The sequence below is a fragment of the Sus scrofa genome, chromosome 1 (assembly GCF_054392235.1).
Source record: "Sus scrofa isolate SSC_HxYL_T2T_F1_AM1 chromosome 1, Sscrofa_HxYL_maternal_Yorkshire_Landrace_v2.0, whole genome shotgun sequence".
Lineage (NCBI taxonomy): Eukaryota > Metazoa > Chordata > Mammalia > Artiodactyla > Suidae > Sus > Sus scrofa.
In genome coordinates, this window is record NC_139383.1 from 16,831,352 (window position 1) to 16,856,883 (window position 25,532).

The 25,532-nt window shown below is 42.6% G+C and overlaps 1 protein-coding gene and 1 long non-coding RNA gene across 7 annotated transcripts in view; one reads left to right on the plus strand and one right to left on the minus strand.

The window, feature by feature from the left end:
• Positions 1-1,830: 1,830 nt before the first annotated feature.
• On the plus strand, positions 1,831-25,222 carry LOC102159681 (uncharacterized). 2 transcript variants are annotated; one of them, XR_001305887.3, is made up of 4 exons: positions 1,831-2,005; positions 19,008-19,177; positions 20,471-20,606; positions 20,873-25,222. It is a non-coding gene; the product is annotated as an uncharacterized LOC102159681 (long non-coding RNA). The 2 variants fall into 2 exon arrangements; XR_001305889.3 differs by lacking the exon at positions 20,471-20,606 and having other exon boundaries at positions 20,873-24,215.
• UST (uronyl 2-sulfotransferase) overlaps positions 21,627-25,532 on the minus strand; it is a 439,470-nt gene continuing 435,564 nt past the window's right edge. For all 5 annotated transcript variants that reach the window (XR_014844857.1, XR_014844856.1, XM_085024120.1 and 2 more), the window contains 2 exons: positions 24,278-24,557; positions 21,627-22,735 (listed from right to left, as the gene is read on the minus strand). Coding sequence is in view for 3 of the 5 variants with exons in the window: in XM_085024120.1 (XP_084880246.1) it covers positions 22,636-22,735; positions 24,278-24,557 (380 nt within the window). In the remaining 2 variants the exon portion in view is untranslated. The remainder of the gene's footprint in view (positions 22,736-24,277; positions 24,558-25,532) is intronic.

A 25,532-nucleotide genomic window follows, 5' to 3' on the forward strand; every position in this document is an offset into this window, starting at 1 on the left:
TCCAAGACAGTCTTATTTTGTTTTCTACATGGTGATTTTCTCTGTATGGTAAAGTCTGACTTTTTTTTTTTTTTTTTTCCTATTTCAAGCAGGCTAATGATTTTACGAACAGTGTGAAATGGAATGATGACCCTCTCGCACTTGGACGAGGCTCTGCAAATTGGGCACTGAATGAGAAACTCTGAAGCTTGCTCTGCAGCCTCCCTCGCTGACGCCACATTCCATTGTGTTCCTCAGCCGTGGACAGAGCTGCTGGCGACACCTCTCCTCTTTGGAACGCCATCACCCATGGACTCGGGGCCACCGTGAGCTGTCCATCCCTCAGCCTCCGAGTCACACCTTCAAACGCAGCTGTGTCTGCACCGTCCCAGCTCCAGACCTCTGGAGGGTCTCTCAGCGCAAAGTCCTTTCGTTTGCTTTATGGGGGTAGTAAATCATTCCACACACCATGCAGCAGAGGGAAAGGAGATTTATTAGACCTACCTCTTGGTTCTTTCAGAGTAAGATTCCCACAATGAATGATTTTCTCTCTTCAATTGTTTTCTTTTTCTCTCTTTTAAATGTTTAAATAAAATAGCCATGGAGTATCTTTAGCAGCAGACCAAGGGACTTCCAGTCCTGTCAGATCTCTGGTGATGATTTCCAAGAGGTAACAAATTATCGTCACTTTCTTTCTCTCTCTATCTCTCCTATTTGTTTCCCTTTCCTCTTTCTCACTGCCTCTTCCCCACCTCCCTTGGCCCAGAGAAAAAGGAACAAATAGGAGTTCCCGTCGTGGTGCAGTGGTTAACGAATCCGACTAGGAACCATGAGGTTGCAGGTTCGGTCCCTGCCCTTGCTCAGTGGGTTAAGGATCCAGCGTTGCCGTGAGCTGTGGTGTAGGTTGCAGACGCGGCTCGGATCCCGAGTTGCTGTGGCTCTGGCGTAGGCCGGTGGCTACAGCTCCGATTCGACCCCTAGCCTGGGAACCTCCATATGCCGCAGGAGCGGCCCAAGAAATAGCAACAACAACAACAAAAATTAAAAAAAAAAAAAAAAAGGAACAAATAGTTCACTCATTCATTCATCCCGTCATTCACTCATTCATTCCAAATCCTGTGTTAGCTGATGCAGACCCAGCAGTGAACAAGACCAGCAGGTCTCTGCCCTCGCAGAGGGTGCGGTCTAGAGGGTAAGACAATGCTTAGCTGGCCACTCACAATGGAGAGTGGTGAGTGCTAGGGAGGAACACGTTTTCCAGGGTCACGCTGGGTTTCCAAAAGGTTTCGCCTAAGCTGAAGGCTGAGCCCTGGCACTGGAGATCAAGCCCTTCAATTCCCAGTTGTCTCCACTGGATTTTCTCAGTTGTTTGGTCTAGTTGCTTTCTGTGCAGTACAGAATCTATTTTTTTTTTTTTTTTTTTTTTTTTTGCTCATTAAGGTAAACTCTAAATTCTGCTTCATGTGGGCTGAAAGGGAATCGAATAATAAGAGAGTGTGAGTTTAACTTTGAGAAACTTAAAGGAATTTTATAATTGACAAGTGGACCTGGACATTTTTAAGGAAAATGACTGCGATGAACACCTAGCCCAGGGCAAGTCAGAGAATGGATTTGAATGAAGAGTCATTGAATGGAAGTGTGCAATGAATTAAACTGCAGCTAAAAATGTAATTGGAACAGGCCTGTAGGCGGAGCTCTCAAACCCGACCAGGCGTCTTTAATTACGCTGAATTGGAACAACTGCACACCTACACCTGCAGCAGGAAGAAAAGTTCTCTCCGCCCCATGACAGCCCAGCCAATCAGAGACTAACAGTCCAACCAATGAGAAGCCTCCATACTTTGGATTCTCAGCTTCCTCCATTGGACTCTTTGGTTATTTCAGCTCCTCCAAACGCCTCCTGCTCTTTACTCTATAAAAGTTAAAAGTTCGGTCTCCTTGTCCTATGTTTTGCCAGGGCTCTGCAGTAGTTCTTGTATCCGGTGTGCAACTCTTCCGGCTCATCTCGCAAGTACCACTTTTGCAGGTAAAATAACTGGCTCTTAAACTTTTGAGGTTGACAAGCATTTTAAGCAGCAGCCATGATGACACAAAGCCGGTGACGAGCTGGGTCTACCTGAGAATGTACCATCAGTCGCCGTTCGGCTTCGTTTACACTGGACCTGGTCTCCATTGAGCTAACACAGACTGGCAGACCCGCAGCAAGTTTAAATGTGTGTGTGGTTCTTGTTGAGAGTGAAAGGGTATCCCAGGGAAATACCACAATGGAGTTGGCAAACAAAGATTAAAAGTGTGTGCCTAGGAACGAAGAACATGCTTTCTGCCAGGCTGAGAGGAGAGAATGGCGCTGCACTAAGTGAAAGGGAAAGCTTCCTGCTATCAAGTAGTTAAGCCAGAGCAAATCAAGGAGGGTTAAATCCACTGAAGTTGTTTATAGTTTACCGCGAAGGGGAGACGTGAGCAATAGTTGACTTTAATTTATATGGATGAACTTAATAATTGCCTAAAAACTCCGCTTTGCGTTTTGAATTATCTGAAGCATCTTGCCCTGAACTTACTGCTCTAAGTTCTGCCAGCCCCTGGGAGGCCTAGTAATTCAGGCAACTTTAGGCTAAAATGGTTCAGCGGGTTCTATACATGTGTCTCTAATTCACCAGCAGCCCCTCTCCCCCAAACACAGATTTCTCAGATCCTATGTTCTCTCTTGTAATCTCATCTCCATAGCACACTGCTCGCCTCCCTGCACCTGCCAGCCTCCTTCAGCTGTTAACCCTCACAGTTTAGAAAAACAAGCTGTTGTAACATTCACACGCCTTAGTCATTCTGTGAGGATAAGGGAGCTTTGCCGAGGGGAGAGCTTGGAAACCAGCTCCACTCACCCACAAGCTAAGAGTCTGGCTTGAGCATTTGTGATTCCAATTCATTCATTCACAAGTTACTGTGTGCCATGTCATGAACTTATATGTCACTTGAGACTAGTTGCAGGTGAAATATTAAATATGTAGCAGCTCCAAGTCTATAGGAATATATGTGGAAGTGCTATGAAAACTTGAATGCAATAGCTCTTAACCTTTTTGTGGGTCTCAGACCACTTTGAGAATCTGGTGATATTTGGACCCCTACCCAGGAGAAATATTCTTATGAGATTTTTGCATATAAAATTAAGAAGTTCTTGAATCTTCTGATGTGCTATAAATCCCTGATCTAAAGAGATTTATAACTATAAATGTTATTAATGAAGAGCAGTCTTTTTACATTTAAGAGAACTGTACATTTGACATGATCTCAGTGATGTTCCATGTGTAGGAAAGAATACATGGATATAGAATAGACTAGAAATATATGCACTAAAACGTGTTTGGGTGACGAGATATGATTAATTTTAACTTTCTTCTCTGAATTTTGTTATCCTTTCCCCATTTAAAAATGTTTCCACTAGTTTATTTTCACAAAGTGGCTGGTTCTTGTGACGAATAGAGAAATGCCCCACAGAGCTTTCAAAAACAAATTTAAAAAGACGCTGCAGTGGACAGGCCTTTGTGGTTGGTGGCTGCTTCATTCATAATATTTACCAGTCTCTGGGATCATGTGATCTATACCACCAGACTATTCCTCCTGGCTTTCTGATTGGCTCAAGGGTGAGGGGGCTTGGCTCAGATAAACCAATCAATGTTTTTCCCCCAAGATTTTCTGAACTCTATTAAAAAGCCAGTTTCCCTGTGGTGGCAGAAGCTGTGAGGGAGGTCTGGGAGCTCTGAAGGGCAAGGGGGACACATTTCTTGCTGACCTGAAAATGAGAGAGAGAGCCAGAGAAACACCAGATATTTCCTGGTTCCAGATGCCCTGGAGCCCAACTGCCTCCCAGTCCTTCTTGCATTTTGGTTTTTCAGTTCTTCCTTTGACCTTTTACAACACATTTCCTTTTTGTCTGAACTGGTTCAAGTTGGGTTTCTGGCACCTGAAACCAACAAGTCCACACAGTTAACAAAAGTATATTTATAAGTTTTCGAGAATAAAATTTGACCCAAGCTGTGAAAGAAACGAAATCAACATTTCTTTCCTTAGCAAGGCTAAGGATCCAGCCTTGCTGTGAGCTGTGGTGTAGGTCACAGACTCTGCTCAGATCCTGAGTTGACACATAAAGTAGCTGGGTTGGCGTGTCTGGCTCTGTGCAGCACAGAGAGGTTTAAAGAGCAAAGACAAACTGGGAAGATTGGTTCAGATCCTTAGATTATTCTGTTCATTTAGGAGGCAGAACGTGTCTTCTCGGCTCTATGTAGAAACACACAATAACGGGATTGTTCAAACCCTGATTTTAACCATAAAAATTACAAGTCTCTTCTCTCATTTATGAATGTGATGCTTGGTATAACAAATTTACAAGTGAATGAAAGATAAATGTATTTTCTAGCTCAATGAGCTAGAAAATATTCCCTGAATTAATTTGGCAACCTGAAGATATCTGAGCTCTGCTAAAGAGAAAATCTCAGCAAGTTGGTGGAGATACAAAATAAGGACAATCACCTTCCGTGTGGGTTTGTGCTCTCCATAACCAATTCCATTTCAACGAACCTTTAACTGCGATGAAAGAAGTTCAAAATACTGGGACATGGCTTAATTATTCTAGGAATACTTGACATAGTGAAGTTTTAGAACAACTTCCTCCCTCCCTCCCTTCCTTTTTTTTTTTTTTTTTTTTTTTTGTTTACCTTTTTAGGGCCGCACCCGTGGCACATGCAAGTTCCCAGGCTAGGGGCTGCATCGGAGTTGCAGCTGCTAGCCTACGCCACAGGCACAGCAACACCAGATCAGAGCCTCTCTGCAACCTACACCGAAGCCCACGGCAATGCCTGATCCTTAACCCATGGAGCAAGGCCAGGGATCAAACCCTCATCTTCGTGTTTACTAGTCGGGTTCGTTACCCCTGAGCCACAGCAGGAACTCCACTGGAACTACTTTCTTAATTAAAATGTAACTCATCCAGGAGTTCCTGTTGTGGCTCATCTGGTTATGAACCTGACTAGGAACCATGAGGTTGCAGGTTTGATCCCTGGCCTCGCTCAGTAGGCTAAGGATCCAGCCTTGCTGTGAGCTGTGGTGTAGGTCACAGACTCTGCTCAGATCCTGAGTTGCCATGGCTATGGCATAGGCCGGCAGCTGCAGGTCTGATTTGACCCCTAGTCTGGGAACGTCCATATGCTGCATGTGTAGTGCTAAAAAGGAAAGAAAAGTAACATCCAAGCAAAAAGCTCCAACTTCAAATTCAGTTCTATCCATATCCCTCCTGGAAGTGCGGAAGCTCTATTTTCTCTTGGGAAAGGGGTGTTTCTGTTGAGTTTAGCAATGGCCCGCCCGGGACGCAGGCCACGGTGGAGACACTTCCACCTGTGGAGGCTGGTTAGCCTGACACAGCCAGTGGGAAGGAGTCTTGAGTCTCCATCTAGACTGAGTAGAAGATATTGAGACCAACTTCAGTTTTTCTTTTTTAGTCAGCACGCTATCACCAACATACTCTAATTCAAGTAAAAGCTCTCTTTACATTTCTCTGGAGGTTGAGAGAGATTGTCATGACAGTATTTTTAGATGGCTAATGAGTCATTTACCTGATAGCTTTAGATGATTCCAGATTTTGGATTTGATGCTACAGCTATGAAATCGGCACTTTCAGCAGGGCTCCCAAACTGCTTAGAAGCTCCGTGTTTACTTTATTGTGGGTTTTGGTATGAATTACTAAATTACTTTTCAGAAATGTGCCACTTCATTCCTCTCATCAGAGTGAGACTGTCTCACCATACTTTCTGCTCACCCCAGACATGAGCTGACTTTTCTGGCTTATGTTTTCATGTTTTGTCACTAAAGCATCAACAGTGGTGTCTCATTGCTTCAATTCAAATTTCTTTGATTATTTATGAAGATAAACATTTCTCATGTTTTTAGCTTTTTGTAAAGCCTAGTTCTGACAAGAAACATGTCCTTTGCACCTGTTTTACTCCTTTTATTGATTTAGGTAAGTTCTTTATGTAGCAATTTCAATCTTTTTTTCTGCCATTTCTGCTGCAAATATTCTCCCCCATTTGTTGATTACTTTTTAACTGTGATCTTTTTTTTCTTAAAGTCAGAGATTCTAATATTTTTTTCTCTGTGATTTCTCCTGCTGGGCTTATATATATATATATTTTTTAATTTTATTTTCCCACTGTACAGCAAGGGGGTCAGGTTATCCTTACATGTATACATTACAATTACAGTTTTCCCCCACCATTTCTTCTGTTGCAACATGAGTATCTAGACATAGTTCTCAATGCTATTCAGCGGGATCTCCTTGTAAATCTATTCTAGGTTGTGACTGATAAGCCCAAGCTCCCGATCCCTCCCACTCCCTCCCCCTCCCATCAGGCAACCACAAGTCTCTTCTCCAAGTCCATGATTTTCTTTTCTGAGGAGATGTTCATTTGTGCTGGATATTAGATTCCAGTTATAAGTGATATCATATGGTATTTGTCTTTGTCTTTCTGGCTCATTTCACTCAGTATGAGATTCTCTAGTTGCATCCATGTTGCTGCAAATGGCATGATGTCATCCTTTTTTATGGCTGAGTAGTATTCCATTGTGTATATATACCACTTCTTCCGAATCCAATCCTCTGTCGATGGACATTTGGATTGTTTCCATGTCCTGGCTATTGTGAATAGTGCTGCAATGAACATGCGGGTGCATGTGTCTCTTTTAAGTAGAGCTTTGTCCGGATAGATGCCCAAGAGTGGGATTGCAGGGTCATATGGAAGTTCTATGTATAGATTTCTAAGGTATCTCCAAACTGTTCTCCATAGTGGCTGTACCAGTTTACATTCCCACCAACAGTGCAGGAGGGTTCCCTTTTCTCCACAGCCCCTCCAGCCCTTGTTCTTTGTGGATTTATTAATGATGGCCATTCTGACTGGTGTGAGGTGGTATCTCATGGTAGTTTTGATTTGCATTTCTCTTATAATCAGCGATGTTGAGCATTTTTTCATGTGTTTGTTGGCCATCTGTATATCTTCTTTGGAGAAATGTCTATTCAGGTCTTTTGCCCATTTTTCCATTGATTGATTGGTTTTTTTGCTGTTGAGTTGTATAAGTTGCTTATATATTCTAGAGATTAAGCCCTTGTCAGTTGCATCATTTAAAACTATTTTCTCCCATTCTGTAAGTTGTCTTTTTGTTTTCTTTTGGGTTTCCTTTGCTGTGCAAAAGCTTTTCAGTTTGATGAGGTCCCATGGGTTTATTTTTGCTCTAATTTCTATTGCTTTGGGAGACTGACCTGAGAAAATATTCATGATGTTGATGTCAGAGAGTGTTTTGCCTATGTTGTCTTCTAGGAGTTGATGGTGTCCTGTCGTATATTTAAGTCTTTCAGCCATTTGGAGTTTATTTTTGTGCATGGTGTGAGGGTGTGTTCTAGTTTCATTGCTTTGCATGCAGCTGTCCAGGTTTCCCAGCAATGCTTGCTGAATAGACTTTCCTTTTCCCATTTTATGTTCTTGCCTCCCTTGTCAAAGATTAATTGACCATAGGTGTCAGGGTTTATTTCCGGATTCTCTATTCTGTTCCATTGGTCTGTCTGTCTGTTTTGATACCAGTACCACACTGTTTTGATGACTGTGGCTTTGTAGTATTTCTTGGAGTCTGGGAGAGTTATGCCTCCTGCTTGGTTTTTGTTTCTCAGGATTGCTTTGGCGATTCTGGGTCTTTTGTGGTTCCATATAAATGTTTGGATTGTTTGTTCTAGTTCTGTGAAAAATGTCATGGGTAATTTGATAGGGATTGCATTGAATCTGTAGATTGCTTTGGGTAGTATGGCCATTTTCACAATATTGATTTTCCCAATCCAGGAACATGGAATATCTTTCCATTTCTTTACATCTTCTTTGATTTCTTTGATTAAGGTTTTATAGTTCTCGGCATATAGGTCCTTTACCTCTTTGGTCAGGTGTATTCCGAGGTATTTGATTTTGTGAGGTACAATTTTAAAAGGTATCGTATTTTTGTATTCCTTTTCTAATGTTTCATTGCTGGTATACAGAAATGCCACTGACTTCTGAATGTTAATCTTATATCCTGCTACTTTGCTGAATTTATTAATCAGATCAAGGAGTTTTGGGGTTGAGTCCTTAGGGTTTTCTAGGTATAGAATCATGTCATCTGCATACAGTGACAGTTTGATCTCTTCTCTTCCTATATGGATGCCTTTGATTTCTTTTGTTTGTCTAATTGCTGTGGCTAAGACTTCCAAAACGATGTTGAAGAGCAGTGGTGAGAGTGGGCATCCCTGTCTTGTTCCAGATTTGAGTGAGAAGGCTTTCAGTTTTTCCCCATTTAGGATTATATTTGCTGTGGGTTTATCATAAATGGCTTTGATTATATTCAGGAATGTTCCCTCTATACCAACTTTGGCGAGGGTCTTGATCATGAATGGATGTTGAACTTTGTCAAATGCTTTTTCTGCATCTATTGAGATGATCATATGATTTTTGACTTTTTTTTTGTTAATGTGGTGTATGATGTTGATTGATTTGCGTATGTTGAACCATCCTTGTGAACCTGGGATGAACCCAACCTGGTCATGGTGTATAATTTTTTTGATATGTTGTTGGATTCGGTTGGCTAAGATTTTGTTGAGAATTTTTGCATCTATATTCATCAATGATATTGGGCGATAGTTTTCTTTTTTGGTAGTATCTCTGCCTGGTTTTGGAATGAGGGTGATGGTGGCCTCATAGAATGTCTTTGGGAGTATTCCTTCTTCTTCAACCTTTTGAAAGAGTTTAAGGAGGATGGGCACCAATTCCTCTTTATATGTTTGATAGAATTCACCTGTGAAGCCATCTGGTCCTGGACTTTTATTTGTAGGGAGTGATTTTATGACCTCTTCAATTTCATTTCTAGTGATCGGTCTGTTCAGTTAGTTTGTTTCTGCTTGATTCAGTTTTGGCAGGCTGTAAGATTCTAGAAAATTGTCCATTTCTTCCAGATTGTCAAACTTATTGCCATATAGTTGTTCATAGTATTCTCTTATGGTTTTTTGTATTTCTGCTGTATCCGTTGTGATTTCTCCTTTTTCATTTATAATTTTGGTGATTTGGGTTCTTTCTCTCCTCTCTTTAGTGAGTCTGGCCAGGGGTTTATCAATTTTGTTCACCTTTTCAAAGAACCAGCTCTTGGTTTTATTAATTTTCTCTATTGTTTTTTGAGTCTCTATTTTATTGATTTCTTCTTTGATCTTTATAATTTCCTTCCTTCTGCTGACTTTAGGACTTTTTTGTTCTTCTTTTTCTAATTCATTTAGGTGGAGGGTTAAGTTGTCAATTTGGGATCTTTCTTCTTTTTTGAGAAAGGCCTGTATTGCTATAAATTTCCCTCTGAGCACTGCTTTCGCAGCATCCCATAGATTTTGAGAGGTTGTGTCTTCATTATCATTTGTTTCAAGGTAGTTTTTAATTTCCTTCTTGATTTCCTCATTGACCCATTGGTTTTTTAGTAGCATGTTGTTTAGTCTCCATGGAGTAGGTTTTTTCTCTTTGCTTTTCCCATGGTTGATTTCTAATTTCATGGCATTGTGGTCAGAGAAGTTACTTGAGATAATTTCTATGCTCCTAAATTTATTGAGATTCGCTTTATGTCCCAATATGTGGTCGATTCTTGAGAATGTTCCATGAGCATTTGAGAAGAATGTGTATTCTGATTTTTTTGGATGTAGTGTCCTGAAGATATCAATGAAGTCTAACTTTTCTATTGTTTCCTTTAGGATCTCTGTTGCTTTATTGGTTTTCTGTCTAGAGGATCTGTCCATTGATGTGAGGGGGGTATTTAGGTCTCCTACTATGATTGTATTCTCATCAATATCTCCCTTTATGTCTGTTAATATTTGTTGTATGTATCTGGGTGCTCCTATGTTTGGGGCATATATGTTGATGATAGTAACATCCTCTCCTTGGATGGATCCCTTAATCATTAAATAGTGTCCTTCTTTGTCTTTATGTCTTTTGTTTTAAAGTCTATTTTGTCTGATATGAGCGTTGCAACTCCTGCTTTTCTGTCATGTCTATTGGCATGAAATACTTTTCCCCAGCCTTTCACTTTCAATCTATATGTATCTTTTGTCCTAAGGTGAGTTTCTTGTAGGCAGCATATTGAAGGTTTTTGCCTTTTTATCCACTCAGCCATTCTGTGTCTTTTGATTGGGGCATTCAGTCCATTGACATTTAAGGTGATAATTGATAGATGATTATTTATTGCCATTTGATCCTCGTGTTCCAGTTGATTCTATGGTTCTCCATTCTTTTTTTTTTTTTTTTTTTTTTTTTTTTTTTTTTTTTGGTTGGATGGTCTCCTGTTATTATCTGCTTGAGTGTATTTTTTTTTTCATTTTTTGCAAATGCAATATTTGGTTTTGGCTTGTGGTTGCCCTGTTTTTTAAGTATGCTAACCCCTTCCCATAATTGTGTGTTTTAGCCTGATGGTCCTGTAAGTTCAAACACTTCATTATTATATTAAAATTAAGAAGAGAGACATACATACAAACAAAAAGGATTATTTACCTCCTAACATCCCTTGCCCACATTTTATGGTTTTGATGACTCTTTTATTTTTTTCTTTTTAATTTTATTTTGTTTGAAGCATGTTCATGATTAAATCTGTATGCTGGCTTATTTGAGTGACTGCTCTCTGATTGCAGTTTCCTCAGTCCTAGTTCTTCCTCTTCTTCTTCTTCTTTTTTTTTTTTTTTCTTTTCTTTTTTCTTCCCTTTCCTTCCTTTCTTTTTGGTTTAGAGAAGCCCTTTCAGTATTTCCTTTAACCTGGGTTTTGTGTTGCTGTATTCTTTAAGTTTTTGTTTGTTGGGAAAAATTTTTATTTCCCCTTCTATTTTAAATGATATTCTTGCTGGATAAAGTATTCTAGGTTGCATATTTTTTCCTTTTAGCACTTTAAATATCTCTTGCCATTCCCTCCTGGCCTGTAGTGTTTCTGTAAAGAAATCAGCTGATATTCTTATGGGGGTTCCCTTGTAGGTAACATTCTGTTTTTCTCTTGCTGCCTTTAGGATCCTCTCTTTATCACTAACTTTTGCCATTTTTATTATGATGTGTCTTGGTGTGGGTCTGTTTGGGTTCAGTTTGTTTGGGGCCCTCTGTGCTTCTTGTATCTTGAATCCAGTATCCTTTAGATTTGGGAAGTTTCCGGCGATAATTTCTTCAAATATATTTTCCATTCCCTTATCTTTTTCTACTCCTTCTGGAATTCCTATTATGCGTAGATTGGCCCGTTTTATATTATCCCATAGGTCTCTTATATTGCTTTCCAGTTTTTTGATTCGGTTTTCTGTCTGTTGACCAGATGGAGTGATTTCCATTATTCTATCTTCCATATCACTGATTCGTTCTTCTGCATTATTCATTCTGGTTTTTACTGCCCCTAGTTCAGTTTGCATCTCTGCAAATGAATGTTCTAGTTTTTCTTGGCTCCTCCTTATATTTTCTAGCTCCTTTCTGAGGGTATCTGCATTACTGTTCATATCTTCTCTTAATTCCTTCAGTATTTTCAGTATTTCTCTTTTGAATTCCAGGTCTGTCTGACTGCAGAGATCTGTTTCATTGTTGACTGTTTTAGGTGAGTTCTCCTGTTGGTTTGACTGGGGGTGGTTTCTCAGCTTCTTCATCTTGCTTGTTGTCTTCTTTCTCCTGAGGGAGTTGTACTCTTCGTTATCGGGTAGTGTTTGCCTTGTCACTGCCGTGGAATATTTCCTGAGGGCTGTCGTTGTTGGTCAATCTTTTTTGAGGCAGTGTGGCTTTTCTGGAGTGTTGATGGGGCTAACAGTGTTTCTTTGAAGCAAAGGAGGACTTCCTGAGGGCAGACAGGACTGGGAGGTCCACCCCACGATGGTAGCAGATTTCACTTGGTTCTCAGCACCCCCTGGGGTCTTGGGCGGGTAGCAGGGCCCTTGGAGACTCAAGAGGCTCCTCCCCAGGGCAGCCCGATTCAGAAAGACCGTCTGACGGAGTTCCCGTCATGGCGCAGTGGTTAACGAATCCGACTAGGAACCATGAGGTCGCGGGTTCGGTCCCTGCCCTTGCTCAGTGGGTTAACGATCCGGCGTTGCCGTGAGCTGTGGTGTAGGTTGCAGACGCGGCTCGGATCCTGCGTTGCTGTGGCTCTGGCGTAGGCCTGTGGCTACAGCTCCGATTAGACCCCTAGCCTGGGAACCTCCATATGCCGTGGGAGCGGCCCAAGAAATAGCAAAAAAAGAGACAAAAAAAAAAAAAAAAGAAAGAAAGACCGTCTAAGATCTTTTCCCAAGTCGGCCAGGCTTGTTGCAGCTTTTCTGGGCTGCAGGGGGTCCTGCCTGGAGCTGGCAGTCCTATGCAGCTGGTCCACTAGGTCTCAGCATTCCCTGGGGGCTTGGGCAGGTAGCAGGGCCATTGGAGACTCAAGAGGCTCCTCCCCAGTGCAGCCCGATTCAGAAAGACCGTCTGAGATCTTTTCCCGATTCGGCCAGGCTTGTTGCAGCTTTTCTGGGCTGCAGGGGGTCCTGCCTGGAGCTGGCAGTCCTATGCAGCTGGTCCACTAGGTCTCAGCACCCCTTGGGGTCTTGGGCGGGTTGGGCTTATATTTTTAAAGTCCCTTCCAAACCCCCAAAGCAGATTCCTCTGATTTGTGTTCACAATAGAACACAAATCCTGTCAGTGCCCTAGAGCATGGAGACGTATTTGGGGTAATAAGGTAAAATCATTTTAATTTGGAAGAGTATTTTTGATTCACACTATTTTAAAAAACAAAAGGAAAGAGAAAACAAGAAAAGGACATAACGGAAGGGCAGGTATCCGTAGTCCCTGAGATCCGAGAGTGTTTGCTGGGATCTGAGTCTCTGGATGGAAGAGGAAGCCAGCAGCGACTTGCCTCTGCCCTTGCAGTGCTCCCAGGTTTCAGGCTAGCACGCTGGCCAGAGTCAGGAAAAATAGCTAGAGGCCTGGATTTGCAAACAACAGCCCCAGTGCAAGTTACAGCTAAAACATGAATCTCTCCTACCTCACCTGACCATCACAGGGATTAAGTGCCTGGAAATCCAGGGATGAAACAAAGGGGAGTGTATTTTGGAAAGGGGAGGTAAGTGTGGGGAGGCTGGAATCCTGATTCCCGACATCTTTGGCTTTTGCCCCCGCCTTCCTCTTCCTCATTCTTACATCTGCCCCCAAGGCTTGGCCACTAATATACAAGGAATGGGAAGTGGGACATTTTTAAAGATTTCCATTCAATGAAGTTTTGTCTTAATCCAGTCACACTGCAGTTTTCCTCTTTATTTCCCTGAAACTAAAATCTGCACTAAAAGTGATGGGTAGAGTGTGGTAAAGATCAAACCAGTAAAATACAGGTCCTATTTCAGTAGGCTCCCCCTACGAAAGGCTTGTGTCTAGAATAAGAGCTTCAAAAAATGCATCAAATGAGGAGCAGCTGTTTCTATTATGTTTAATCAAACTCTTAAGCCAAGAGTTCAAATGTTGCACTCCCATGGACTCCCAGGGGAACCCTGAAACTGCGATGTAGTAAGCATATCTAATGAATGGGGGAAAAATTATTTCCTACACACTGGCTCTGGAGGCATAATTTAGGCAAAAGAGCAATAGGCAAGGAATCAGTTCTAGAATCTCTGTGACCTCATATAAATCAATTTGCCTCTTTGAGTTTCAGTTTCCTAACTCATATAGCTGCCTACAAACAGGGTTGCTATAACATATATGAAAGCATTTTTAAACATGATATAGAATTGTGCAAATGTGAGCACAGTATGCTCAACTGAAATAAAAGTTTACCACCGACTCCTAAACTAGCCAATCACATCAACGACCCTTTTTATTTTTAATTTACGAATTCTAAAATATTAATTAAAAACTTTTAATTTTAGCATGTGTATATTTCAATGCCAAGTAATATACATAAAACTCTCTTTGGGGAAGACTATCAAGACTGGATATTGAGAGTTCCCATTGTGGCACAGCGGAAACAAATCCAACCAGTATCCATGAGGACTCGGGTTCGATCCCTGGCCTCGAGCTCGGTAGGTTAAGGATCTGGCATTGCCATGAGCTGTGTAGTTTGCAGACTCAGCTCGGATCTGGCGTTGCTGTGGTTGTGCCATAGGCCATCAGCTGTAGCTCCAATTCGATCCCTAGCCTGGGAACCTCCATATGCCATGGGTGCAGCCCTTAAAAACAAAGAAAAAAAAAAAAAGAAAGATCGGGGTTTAGCTGGTCAATAATAAATAACATGTATCATCAGAGAAAATTTTTACCTTTTAATCTTTTCAATGGAAGGGAGACTAGACACACAGGTTAATGATTTCAGCATGAGAGGGTAGCACAGGTCCTATTTTCCTTTGGATATATCTTTGGCTAGTTTGTTCGAAACTGGTGCCCCTGAAGATGAGATCAAAGATTTGCTTTTAGGTCAGTTAGCTTAGTTATGTTCTCCGCCAGATTGGTCTGATGCAGACTAAGATGGACAGGTTTCTAATCCATGGTCCTTTCTGGAAAAATTAAACCGGTCCCCTTATTGATGATAAATCAGTGCTCTGGTGTCTATACATGCTTACCTAGAAGCTAAGTAATGATTAGTGTCAAAGAAAGGAACTGCAGGACCTGGAAAGAAAAGACTGGTTTTAAGGGGAAAAAAATCAGAATGAAAAAACCCATGTGTATTTTGGGTAGAGTAAATTAGAACTGGACTTCCTAATCTTTTCTCACATCACGGCACGTCTAGAAAGTGGTCAGGTGTGTCTAGCCCTCTGGTGTTGACTGGAGGGAATTTGGGACCCAGTTCCAGCTGCATGTGGCCACACAGAGGGCTGAGAGGATGAATGTAACATCCATCGGGAACCCTACCTCTGAGGATAATGAAATAGAGGAAGAGGTGAGCAAGCATGTTGACTTCAACACATCCGCACATCTCAAACTGGCCGATACCCACTAAGTCAGCGTTTTCACCCCATCATCTCATTTCTATGACGTACATCTTCAATTGGGCTGGAAATACTTGAGTTAATGCTTTATTTTTCCTTAGCTCCTTTGGTGCATTCAACTCAGCAAATATTTACTAAGCACTTTTGTGCAGGGCACTGTTTTCCATTGATTGAAATCAGTCATGGAACCAACTTAAAGTTTTGGCTTCTGCTCTTCTTCTGCAGCCTCATGGCCCACATCCCAGTCCATCCCCCGGCACACACACAAGCATGATGATTAACAGAGTTTGGCCCTGCATTAATTCTTCCTTTGTGTAGTCAGAGGCAGAATTCCATTCAGATGGCCCCCATTTCCTGCATGCCATCCATTGGCCGAATCCCCAGAGAGGCCAGAGGCAGGGCGCCCAGGTGACACGATTCCCAGGGATCAGCATCTCAGGAGATAAAGAGTCTGAGAAGAAGGGCAGTGAATAGAGGGGGAGGGGGGCAAAGGGAGAATAGTCAGCTCGCTGCTAATTGATTTACTAATAGAAAAATGATTTCCTCATGTTACTCTCCTCTTCCGAAATGCCCAAGGGAGCTTAGAGTAAAATACAAATTTCTCCCCAAATCCTTGGCAGTTGGTCTCAGTCCTCTCTTGCCTTTTGGATATGCATCCTGGCCCCGCTGCTTACTGTGCTACCGTGAGCTCATCATTTAACTTCATGGGACCTTTATTTCTTATTATACAAACAGGGTACAACATCCTTCTTGCAGATCTGCTGAAAACACGGGGTCTCACCTCCTCCACATTTAGCCCCTCTGTCTGCCAGTAGGTTTTTATATGTTAAAAGAATTTGAACTGAGAGTTGTGTCAGTCTTCTAGTTGGGCTGCCTGGATGACAGGGCAATACTGCATTTCTGACTTCCTCCATCCTTGTCTGTTTCATTCCTTTCTACTTACCTGCATAGCCGCAGTGGTGGGATTGCTTGGGGGTTATCGCAATCCTCAAGTCATGATGTGAGTCACCTCTTGCTCATTGAATCAGAATTTCAATCATGTTGTAATTATACAACACTCTTAGGAAAGCTTATCTGATAAAGACTGATTTTTAGAATACTATGGTAATTTCCAAAAAAAGGCAACGAAACTAAAGCAGGTTACACATCCTGGGAGAGATAATAACTTTGGATTAACCAACGTGTCTATGTTGTGTTTTAAATGTCTTAACCATGCCTTGCTTGTGGCCAATACTACTCTAAAGCATCAAAGGAAAATAAGCAGGTATGGGAGAAAAATTTGGTTTGGAAAGGCATTGGGATTTCTTGAGTAAATTGTTATGGATACAGCTCCCCCTAGTGTACTGAACAACACAGGTACCCCTGTGTGCAAAGGCTGAACTCAAGTTCAAGGGCTGATATTCTTATCGCCAAATACCTACCTTATCTAAACAACCTGAGATCTCCCCTTCGCCATTGTTTTCCGTCCTACTGCATAACCAACCACAGACCAGGGAAGAAATGGGGCAAAGTTGTTTACCTAATTTGATTTGAGCATCGGCCACCATGGAAGTACTAAATTGATTCGAATTGCCCAAATCATATTAAAAAGCACAACATATATCCAGCACAAATGAACATCTCCTCAGAAAAGAAAATCATGGACTTGGAGAAGAGACTTGTGGCTGCCTGATGGGAGGGGGCGGGAGTGGGAGGGATCGGGAGCTTGGGCTTATCAGACACAACTTAGAATAGATTTACAAGGAGATCCTGCTGAGTAGCATTGAGAACTTTGTCTAGACACTCATGTTGCAACAGAACAAAGGGTGGGGAAAAAATGTAATTGTAATGTATACATGTAAGGATAACTTGATCCCCTTGCTGTACAGTGGGAAAAGAAAAAAAAAAAAAGAAAAAAAAAAAGCACAACAGAATTTACTTTAAAAAAATGTTCTCATGAAGAAAGGGAAGGAAATTAGGAAGAATAAGCAAGATTAAAAGATAATTCCTTGTGAATTATTTTCCTAAAAATATCATTTGCATTTTTCATCTTCTCTTTGTCAAAATGTTAGTCATTTGCAAATATATTTTCCTCAATCAGGATACATGGGCCATTGGAAAACCAAAAAATGGACCATAGCAGAGGGAAAGCAAATCCAATGTGGGGAAATGACTTACATTAAAACAATGCTCCTCAAAGCACAATCTCCAGAACCACAGGCTCTTAGTGGATCTTAGTAAGTTTAATGGCAAAAATTTTGAGAAATGTAGGGTTTGACAAAATAAACTGATTTTTCTTTTTTTTTTTTCTTTTTAGAACCACACCCATGGCTTACGGAAGTTCCCAGGCTAGGGGTCAAATTGAAGCTGTAGCTGCCAGCCACAGCAACGCCTGATCCTTAACTCACTGAGTGGGGCCAAGGATTGAACCTGCATCCTCATGGATCCCAGTCAGGTTCGTTAGCCACTGAGCCATGAAGGGAGCTCCTTGACTGATTTTTTAAATTGCGTTATTCCTCTAGGCCCTTAGCATGCTCTTAAAATCCCACTGTACTGTGTGACACTAGTCTTTGAATTTCAGCATTTCCCAAATTAACACGATGGTTTTTTTTGTTTTGTTTTGTTTTTCCCCCAATGCTTAACCCACATATCTGCTTTGTGAATTATCCTCTGGGAATATGCACTGGATTAGAATTTCATTAACTTTCAATTAAAGACAGAGAACAAATAGGAGAGTGTGCCAAAGGAGGAAAGAAAGGGGTAAATTTGATACAAACAGCAAAAAGGGTAGCTGTGAGGAAGTTCGTGGTTAGTGTCATAACCCTCCTTCGCATGTGACCCATTAGTAACGCAACATATTAAAGTCTCAGCCCGTGATGGTCCTGTGGTGGGTCAGAAGGATTGGCCAGGCTGAACCCATCACCAGCCCAGAAGGTCATTGTCAGATTTCTCCCAAAACATCGTAGCAATGATGCCACTTGAGAATGAGAAACAAGACTCCAAAAAGTAAACTACCCCATCCTCTCAAGTTTTCAACTTTTGTTGAGACTTTTCCATGTACACAACCTACACTACGTCATAAGGATGGCTAAGTGCCTTATCATTAGCAGGATCATAGGTGCTTTCAAGGAGTCAGAGGAAGCCTATATCCAGTAGAAGCTGTGAGTTGAAGTCAAACCCTCTCAGCTATGTAAACTCCCAAAGAGAGTATTGAGAAAAATGGAAACCCACTGTGTAGCTTGTCCTGGATTAAGAGCACAGGATCAGAACTCTGATTCACGTCCTATAGAACGAGCCTCTCCTATCGGCTCTGTCCACATTTCCAAAAAGCTGCCCTCCCTCAACTCCCTGGTATACTGGGCAGCACCTGAAGATGGGAGGGGTTGGGGGCCGCAGTGGACCTGGACCTACATGTAATGCTATTCTCTTTTGCAGGGGACCCAGCGTTTAGTAGAGAAAATCTTGGTCAGCCCCAGCAGGACTGTGGCTGAGTCTCTTAGCTCATGGGGGTGGAGGGTGGGATGAGTTTCATCCCAGAAGCAGCTCTCGGTTGTCAAGGGATGTCCTATTTTCTTCCTAATGCTTTCCAGCTGGGTTGACTTCAGGCGTGGGGAGGTCAAGTGATTTACTCAAACGCCCAGTGAAAGAGACCAGCTGGGACTTGAACTCCGGGACTGCTGGTGCAAGGCCCTGCCCTTAGTCGGCCAATGCTCTGCTTCCCGGTTTTCGCTTTTTCTCTGAATTGCACCAAGCAGCCAGTGTGCTGAATGTGGCGCAGCCCGCCCTCCCGGCTGTCCTTGCTCAGGACTGGAATAAGAGGCATGTTACAGGTCAGGTCTGAATGTTCTGGCAGTGCAGCGGAAAGCAGATCGCTCCATGCCTGCTCAAAGCATACAGTGTCTGGCGAGAGCCGGAGTGAAGATAGCTACACCCACACGCCAAGATTCCAAAAGGAAAAACTTAGCTCACATTTTTCCTTTGCATAGTGATTTTTCTTCCCTTCCTTTTTGCCCTCTTTTTAAAATTTTCTGTCTTTCTTTCTTTCTTTTTTTTTTTAAAGGGAATCCCCATGTTTACAAGTTGAAATCCAAAATGCACAAATGGTCAGCTCACAATTCTTTGACCCGTGAACATCTGTGGGCCTGGGTGTTCCCTGGGAATCGGCAGTGCCGGAGCTGTGAGCCAAGCCTGCCCTAGGCAGAAAGGAATTCTCAAGAAGTGCAACAGTCGGTGAGTGGGGAAGCCGGCTAGTGATCAGGGCCTGGTTATCCTCTAGCCTGGTTTTCCAGGGGCATGTCTGCACTCAACTTCAACTCGTTTTATGAACTGCATTTGACTTTATTTTTTGAGATGGGTCCATCGGAAATGCTTCACAGGACATAGGACATGAATCTTCATTTTGCCTTTAAGAAAAATAAAACTATAATCTGAGATGGGCAAATGTGGTTCAAGTCTGTTTACCCAGAAACAAGAAGCTCTCTGTGTCTGTTTTCTAGAAAAATCTAGAATGTTTTTGAACACCTGTCTCTGAGGACTGATGTGCTCTGAAAGTCAATAGGGTCTCCCTCTGCAGAAGAGGGTCCGGCAGCCCCAGCTCCTAGGAAAGTCTCATGGGGCACCTCTGGGTGCTGCCTTCAGATGGCAGGTGACCCTGGGTGTGGCTAAATGTGCCTCCTCCTTTCCGTTCCGGATGGACTCTGGCTCTAGCTTCATTTTATAGTTTTAATTTGGTAGTTTCTCAAAAGTTAAGCAAACCCTCAATGGAAAAAGTTGGCCTGTGATGTATTTGCGCCTCCCATCTGGACCTTGGTTGCCTCCTCTGTAAGAGGAGGGAATGGCCCAGATGACTGCTGAGCCCACTGCAGCCCGAGGAGTCTGGGGTTTTAGGTTTGCTTCTCTGCTACCTGGAGTTTAGTTTATGTGCTCTAACTTTTCTGCTGTCACCTGGCTCTCATGGGCTGAACTGGGTCCCCACGAAATTCATGTGTCGATGCCCCGCGGCACCTTGGAATATGATTGTGTCTGGAGACAGGGTCTTCTCAGAGTGATCAAATTAAAATGAGGTCTTTAGGGTGGGCCCAGTACAACTGGAGTCCTGATAAATGGAGGAAATTTGGACATAGACGTGGACGCACACGGAGGGAAGGCCACATGCAAGCCAAGGAGAGAGGTCTCAGAAGAAACAACCCCACTGACCCCTTGATCTCAGACTTCCAGCCTCCAGAACTGTGAGAAAATAAATCTATATTGTTTAAGCCACTCTGTCTGCAGAGCTCTGTTACAACAGCTCAAGCAAAGTAATATACTGGCTTGTATCACAGTGACTTTTCCGAGCTATGAAAGAAGTTCCAGGTGGTTTGTTTGTTTGTTTGTTTTTCAACAAACTCTTAATACTGGTGTGCGTCTGCATCAGACTTTTCTTTTGCAGGATATTCAGAATACTTAAAAAATTATGTATTTCTTTGTCATCAGATGGAAGTAAATCATTTTAGTAAAATAAATCCCCTTTGTTTTGACTTGAAGGGAGTTTCATGATTCTGACCCACAGAACTGTTTTCCTGCCTGAATGGCCATGGAGCATCACTCTGCCTTTTGAGAAACACTGCCATTATCTACAAAATTCATTTAAGCCCAAATGGCTCATTGGATAGGCCTGCAGGTAACAGCACACTTATACCGAACTTCTGACCACCCAAGCAGCACCAGAGGGGGCAGAGTCCTGGTTCTGTTTAGTTCTTTTGTCTTGAAAGTTCACTCAGAGTCAAACATCCCGTGACTGGGTTACAGACTAAGTGAGAAAGAAAGGGAACCACGTAGCGCTTTGCTGACTCTCAGATTCCTACCTGAAGTAAAGCATGTTATTACCCAAGTGCTTTTTTCTTTCGTTTAGAATCAAGATTCTGGTTCTTTTCTTTTACAAAATAGGCATGTGGAGTTGGCCTCTGTCCAGTCCAGTATCTGAAAGCATGGAAATGCCCTTCCTTCGGCCCCTGTAAATTCCGATTGAGGCAACAGCAAAACCTCTCAGGGAGAACATTTCTGGATCAGAACCTGCTCCCTTGGGAGGTTAGCATCACCCAGCTTTGGAGGGTCTGCATGTCTGAGAAAGAGATCAAGGTGCAGACTTTGGATCTTGGAACATTCCACCAAGTGACGTGGAAAGGCACAGCCTTGTTCTCCCACGGGACCGCAAACAGGGCGTGTAGAGACTCGCTGTCATAGCTGAGGATTCTGATGACGCGTCCTGACACCTAACGGACCAGAGCATATAGTAATGAGGCCAGCAGCTGTTTAGTGCCATCTAATTACAAGAGCAAGAGTTTCTAGGAGGAGTTCCCTGGTGGGCTACCTGTTAAGGATCCTGAGTTGTCCCACCGATAAGGCACAGGTTTGATCCCTGGCCTGGGAACTTCTGCATGCTGTGGGTATGGCCAAAAGAAATGTAGATTTCTTTTTCTTTCTTTTTTTTTTTTTTAAATACGAGTTTCTAGATTTTTAAAAATACATCTTTCCCCAAATCACATCTTAAGGAAGAAGCTTGGCCCCTTAAGAAGGCTAAGGGGGCTGTGAGGAACTGCAGGCACTTTTATTTGCAGCTATCGACAGAATGGAAAAAATGTCCACTTATTTATATTCATTTATTTACATGGGTAATGAATAAGTTAAGGAACACTTCATCTCAAACACAGATTGCTTTTATTTTAGCTAAGCTAATGTTTCAGTTCCATATATATTTTTGAATTGCCATCAATGTCAAACACCATTTTTTTCTTTCCTCTTAAAAAAAAATGATTTACAAGCACTTTTACGGCACTCAGGGAAAGTAGGCTGAAGGTTCATAATAATAATTTTCCTTTTAAAAAACATCCATCAGACCAAAATAAAATCATTTTAATTAACTCCTTCCTGAGTAACTAAAACCTTGGAATGTGCTGAAAGGTTATAATAAATAAGGCAGTCAAAGATCAACCAGCTTAAAATGTATTTTTTAAATTAAACTATGTAAAATGTACAATATATTTCATGAAGTACAAACTGTGTTGGGCTCAGGGCCAAAGACATGTTGTCACGTGTGCCAAAGAAACTGATGAAGTGCCTTGACTTTTAGGACCTGGAGGCTGTTGGTTGGGACAAAATTACATGAAGGTCCTGTAAGGCGGTCCATCAGCAGCTCTCGATGTGATGTTACAGCGACCACTGCTGACAAGAAATGCCTCTGAACACACAAGGAGAAGTGCTTCTGTGACCCTGCACTAAGAGGATGCCTCTTTCAATGACCGATCATCCTGATGTTCAGACGACAGCAGAGAACACTTAGCCAGCCTTAGTTTCAGACACTGCGATTGCACAGTGCGTCGATCAACCATCATTCTTTCCATGCGATTTCAAAGAAATGACTCACCATAGGTCCCAAGCAGCAGCTCGTGCTCTTATTCTGAATATGATAGCTGCTCTCGGGTGGATTTTTACAGTAAGCCTACCGGTAGGGCCCTGCTCTCTCTCAACAGGACAAAGGATATTTCCTCTTCTAAGAACATTCCCCTTCATCACTTCCCGGCCCCAGTTCTCTGAGGCAGAAAGGAGGCCCACAAGTGGTCAACTGCTGGACTCTGTGCCTTTGTGGTCCCAGCCTTCGCTGGCCTCCCGCGGGGTGGAGCCTTCTCAATACAGCTCATGATAAAGTAGCTTTAGTGCACACTTGACAGGTTCCAAATGACTTGCTTTATATCTTGGCTACCGTCCAATTTTAGGGAACGAAGAAAAAATTCTAGAGAGACTTGTTGGTTTCTGAAAAGTAGAAAATGTGTAGCTTGTGTAAAGTCAGCGTCTTATTTACTATTAAGTATTCCCAACTCACACTGGCTAGGGCTCCTGAAGGGTTGGCTCTAGGGGAAAAAACATGAAGGAGACAAAATTCGTCCCAAGTATCCTGCCTGTCACCACCACCTGCAGCCCTGCCTCTCAGCTGGCTATACATTATCCACCCAAGAGTATGTGGTATTGGGGGGGCAGGGGCATGGCCATAGATGAAAACATTCCAGAAGCCAAAGAAAGAGGTTTCTAAGGGCTGAAGCAAAGCCTCATGGATAGGTGGCAGGTGATGGGAGTGGGATGGGGAGGAGATATTTTGGAGCAATGGAACTGCCCAACTTCTACTCAGATCATTGCAGGAGAGGGTGGGGGTGGGGGTGCAGACACCGACTCATAAAGATGGCCAAACAGTTTCTTACCCAGAAGCTCTTGTTTCTCTTACTGATGCCCTAGCAGGGTTCTCAGGAGGGAGCTGATTCCCTGCCATTTGACTGCTGCCTGCACAGAGCTCAGTATCCCTTTCTACCAAAAACGGGTACCTCTTAAGGGACTAGAAGGTAAAAGATACCAGCTACTTTGGGAGCCAGCTGGCCAGAGGTGTGCCTGATGGATCATGCATGGTCTTGGTCAAGCCTAGAACTTATGCCACAGGAGTCAAATGTCAGGGCTAAACTGCTTCCTAGGTTTCCAGTTAAAGCGATGCTGGTAAGAGATGTTTTCTCTTGGGTGCAAAGGACACAGCCATGCCATTTTCCTAGGCCACTCAACCTCCAGAGTTGGTCTGTCCTGCCTATGTGCCTCCTTACACAGCCAGCAAGTTCTTTGCCCGGTTCTGCTATTTTGAAATCTGTCAGAATGGTCTCAAGGGAGCTTGCCTTGCACTTTGACCTTGAGAGGTACTCAGGGCTTGGGGTGTGACAAGCCGCCTTGCTCTATGAGACGGTAAGTGCCCTGCTCTTGGTGAAAGTGTCCCCTGAGAGGAACCAGAGGCAGACCTCTGTCCCCATGGGCAGAATCCACTTCTCCAGGGACATTCTCCATTTCGATGTCCTTGTCTGCCTTGCCTTCTCCTCTTAGATCCTTCTAGAATAGATTCTCTGGTCTCTGAAGTGGTTTGGGGTTTCTACTGAAAAATACAAGCATGGGTGTTTCTTACCACCGAGGTAATATTTTTTACAAGTCTTTTTACCAATGATTAGTTACTGGGCTCTAGGCTCTATTTCTCCTCCTCTCATGATGCTAGGGGAAGAAAAGTGATTTGATGACGTGATGCCTTGTGAGGCAGCCATCTAGTGTACCTGGGAAGGACCAAGAAGCCAGAAAGACACAGAATAAAATTAAACAAATAAAACCCGCAAAACCGGGCATCTCCCAATGACCCCAACATGTGGGAATGTTTTGTTCTTCTTAATGCAGCCGAGCATTAATTTAGTCCCTTGAAGGATTTTTCTTCCCCAAACAAAACCTTTCTGGAAAAGGGAGATTAAGCCACTGGAGGCAACACAGTGCCGGCATCACCTCTTATAAATATCTTCAAGCCACTTCTCGTCGTCCTGTTCCTCATCGTCGATCGGCTCCTCGGTTTCCAGTGGCGATGGAATAAAGAACTGGGGTCTCAGCGGGGGGTGGCTGGCACGAGACTTGAGTCCGAACTTGCGCTTCAGCAGGTGGAACTGCTCCTTGACGTAGTGGTAGAACTCGTACTCGTATCTCATCCGCTGGTAGAGAATCTGCACGGCCTCAGGAGAGGGGACAGTCTTCTTCACGGTCACAGTCATGTTCCCAAGCTTCCTATGCTCTGGAAAAGAAGCGGGGTTGCACGTGAGCCACTGTCTGCGATGCTGCAGCTTAGACGGGATGATGGCGAGGTCCTGTGTTACCTGCGTAAGACCGGCAGGTTTGACCCTCAAGCAGTGGAAGGGAAAAATGGCTTCTCAACTACATTTGGAAAGATTTCACCATTTTCCAGGTGTGAATATCCACACCAGTCGACTAAACCTAAACTAGCTAACATCGCTTTCTTGGGATGTGAACTATGCAATGTGACCACAACTCAATGACCAACCAACCCTTTTAGGTTATACATTCTTTTGAGGGGCAAAATATACCTGCCTTTCATCTTTCATTTCCTGTTACTTTCAGGAAGAAGCACAGAAAAAAAAAAAAAAAAAAAAAGAAGCTGTCTCACCACTTCCTAATCATCTTGGGTTTTTATTTTCAAATACTGACATCTATTATTGAATGTTTGATACCACCACCACTGCATTTCACTCTTTCAGTGAGGCATTTGCCAAGAAAGGTAAAGGAAGGATGCGTTAGATTCCCTAAATACAATTTCAACTGCTGTAAATTTTGGATGGTTATTTTTTATTGTGGCAAAATATAGTACTAGAATTTAATTTTATATGAATACTTAACAACAATGATATCTATTCATTATAAAAATATATTTATATGACAAAATTTGAACCATTTTGAAGTGTCTATTTTGGTGGCATTAACTGCATTCATAATGTTGGGCAATTCTCAGCGCTATTCCCCAAATTCTTTCATTACTCCAAACAGAACCTCTGTACTCATTCAACATTAATTCCCATAAACCCCTCCTCTTTCCATCTTTCCCCAGGTAAATTCTAATCTACTTTCTGTCTATGAATTTGCCTATTCTAGGTACTTCATATAAAAGGCTTTACACAATATTTGCCCTTTTGTGTCTGGCTTTATTCACTTAAATAATGTTTTCAAGGTTCTTCTACTTTGTTGCATGTGTCAC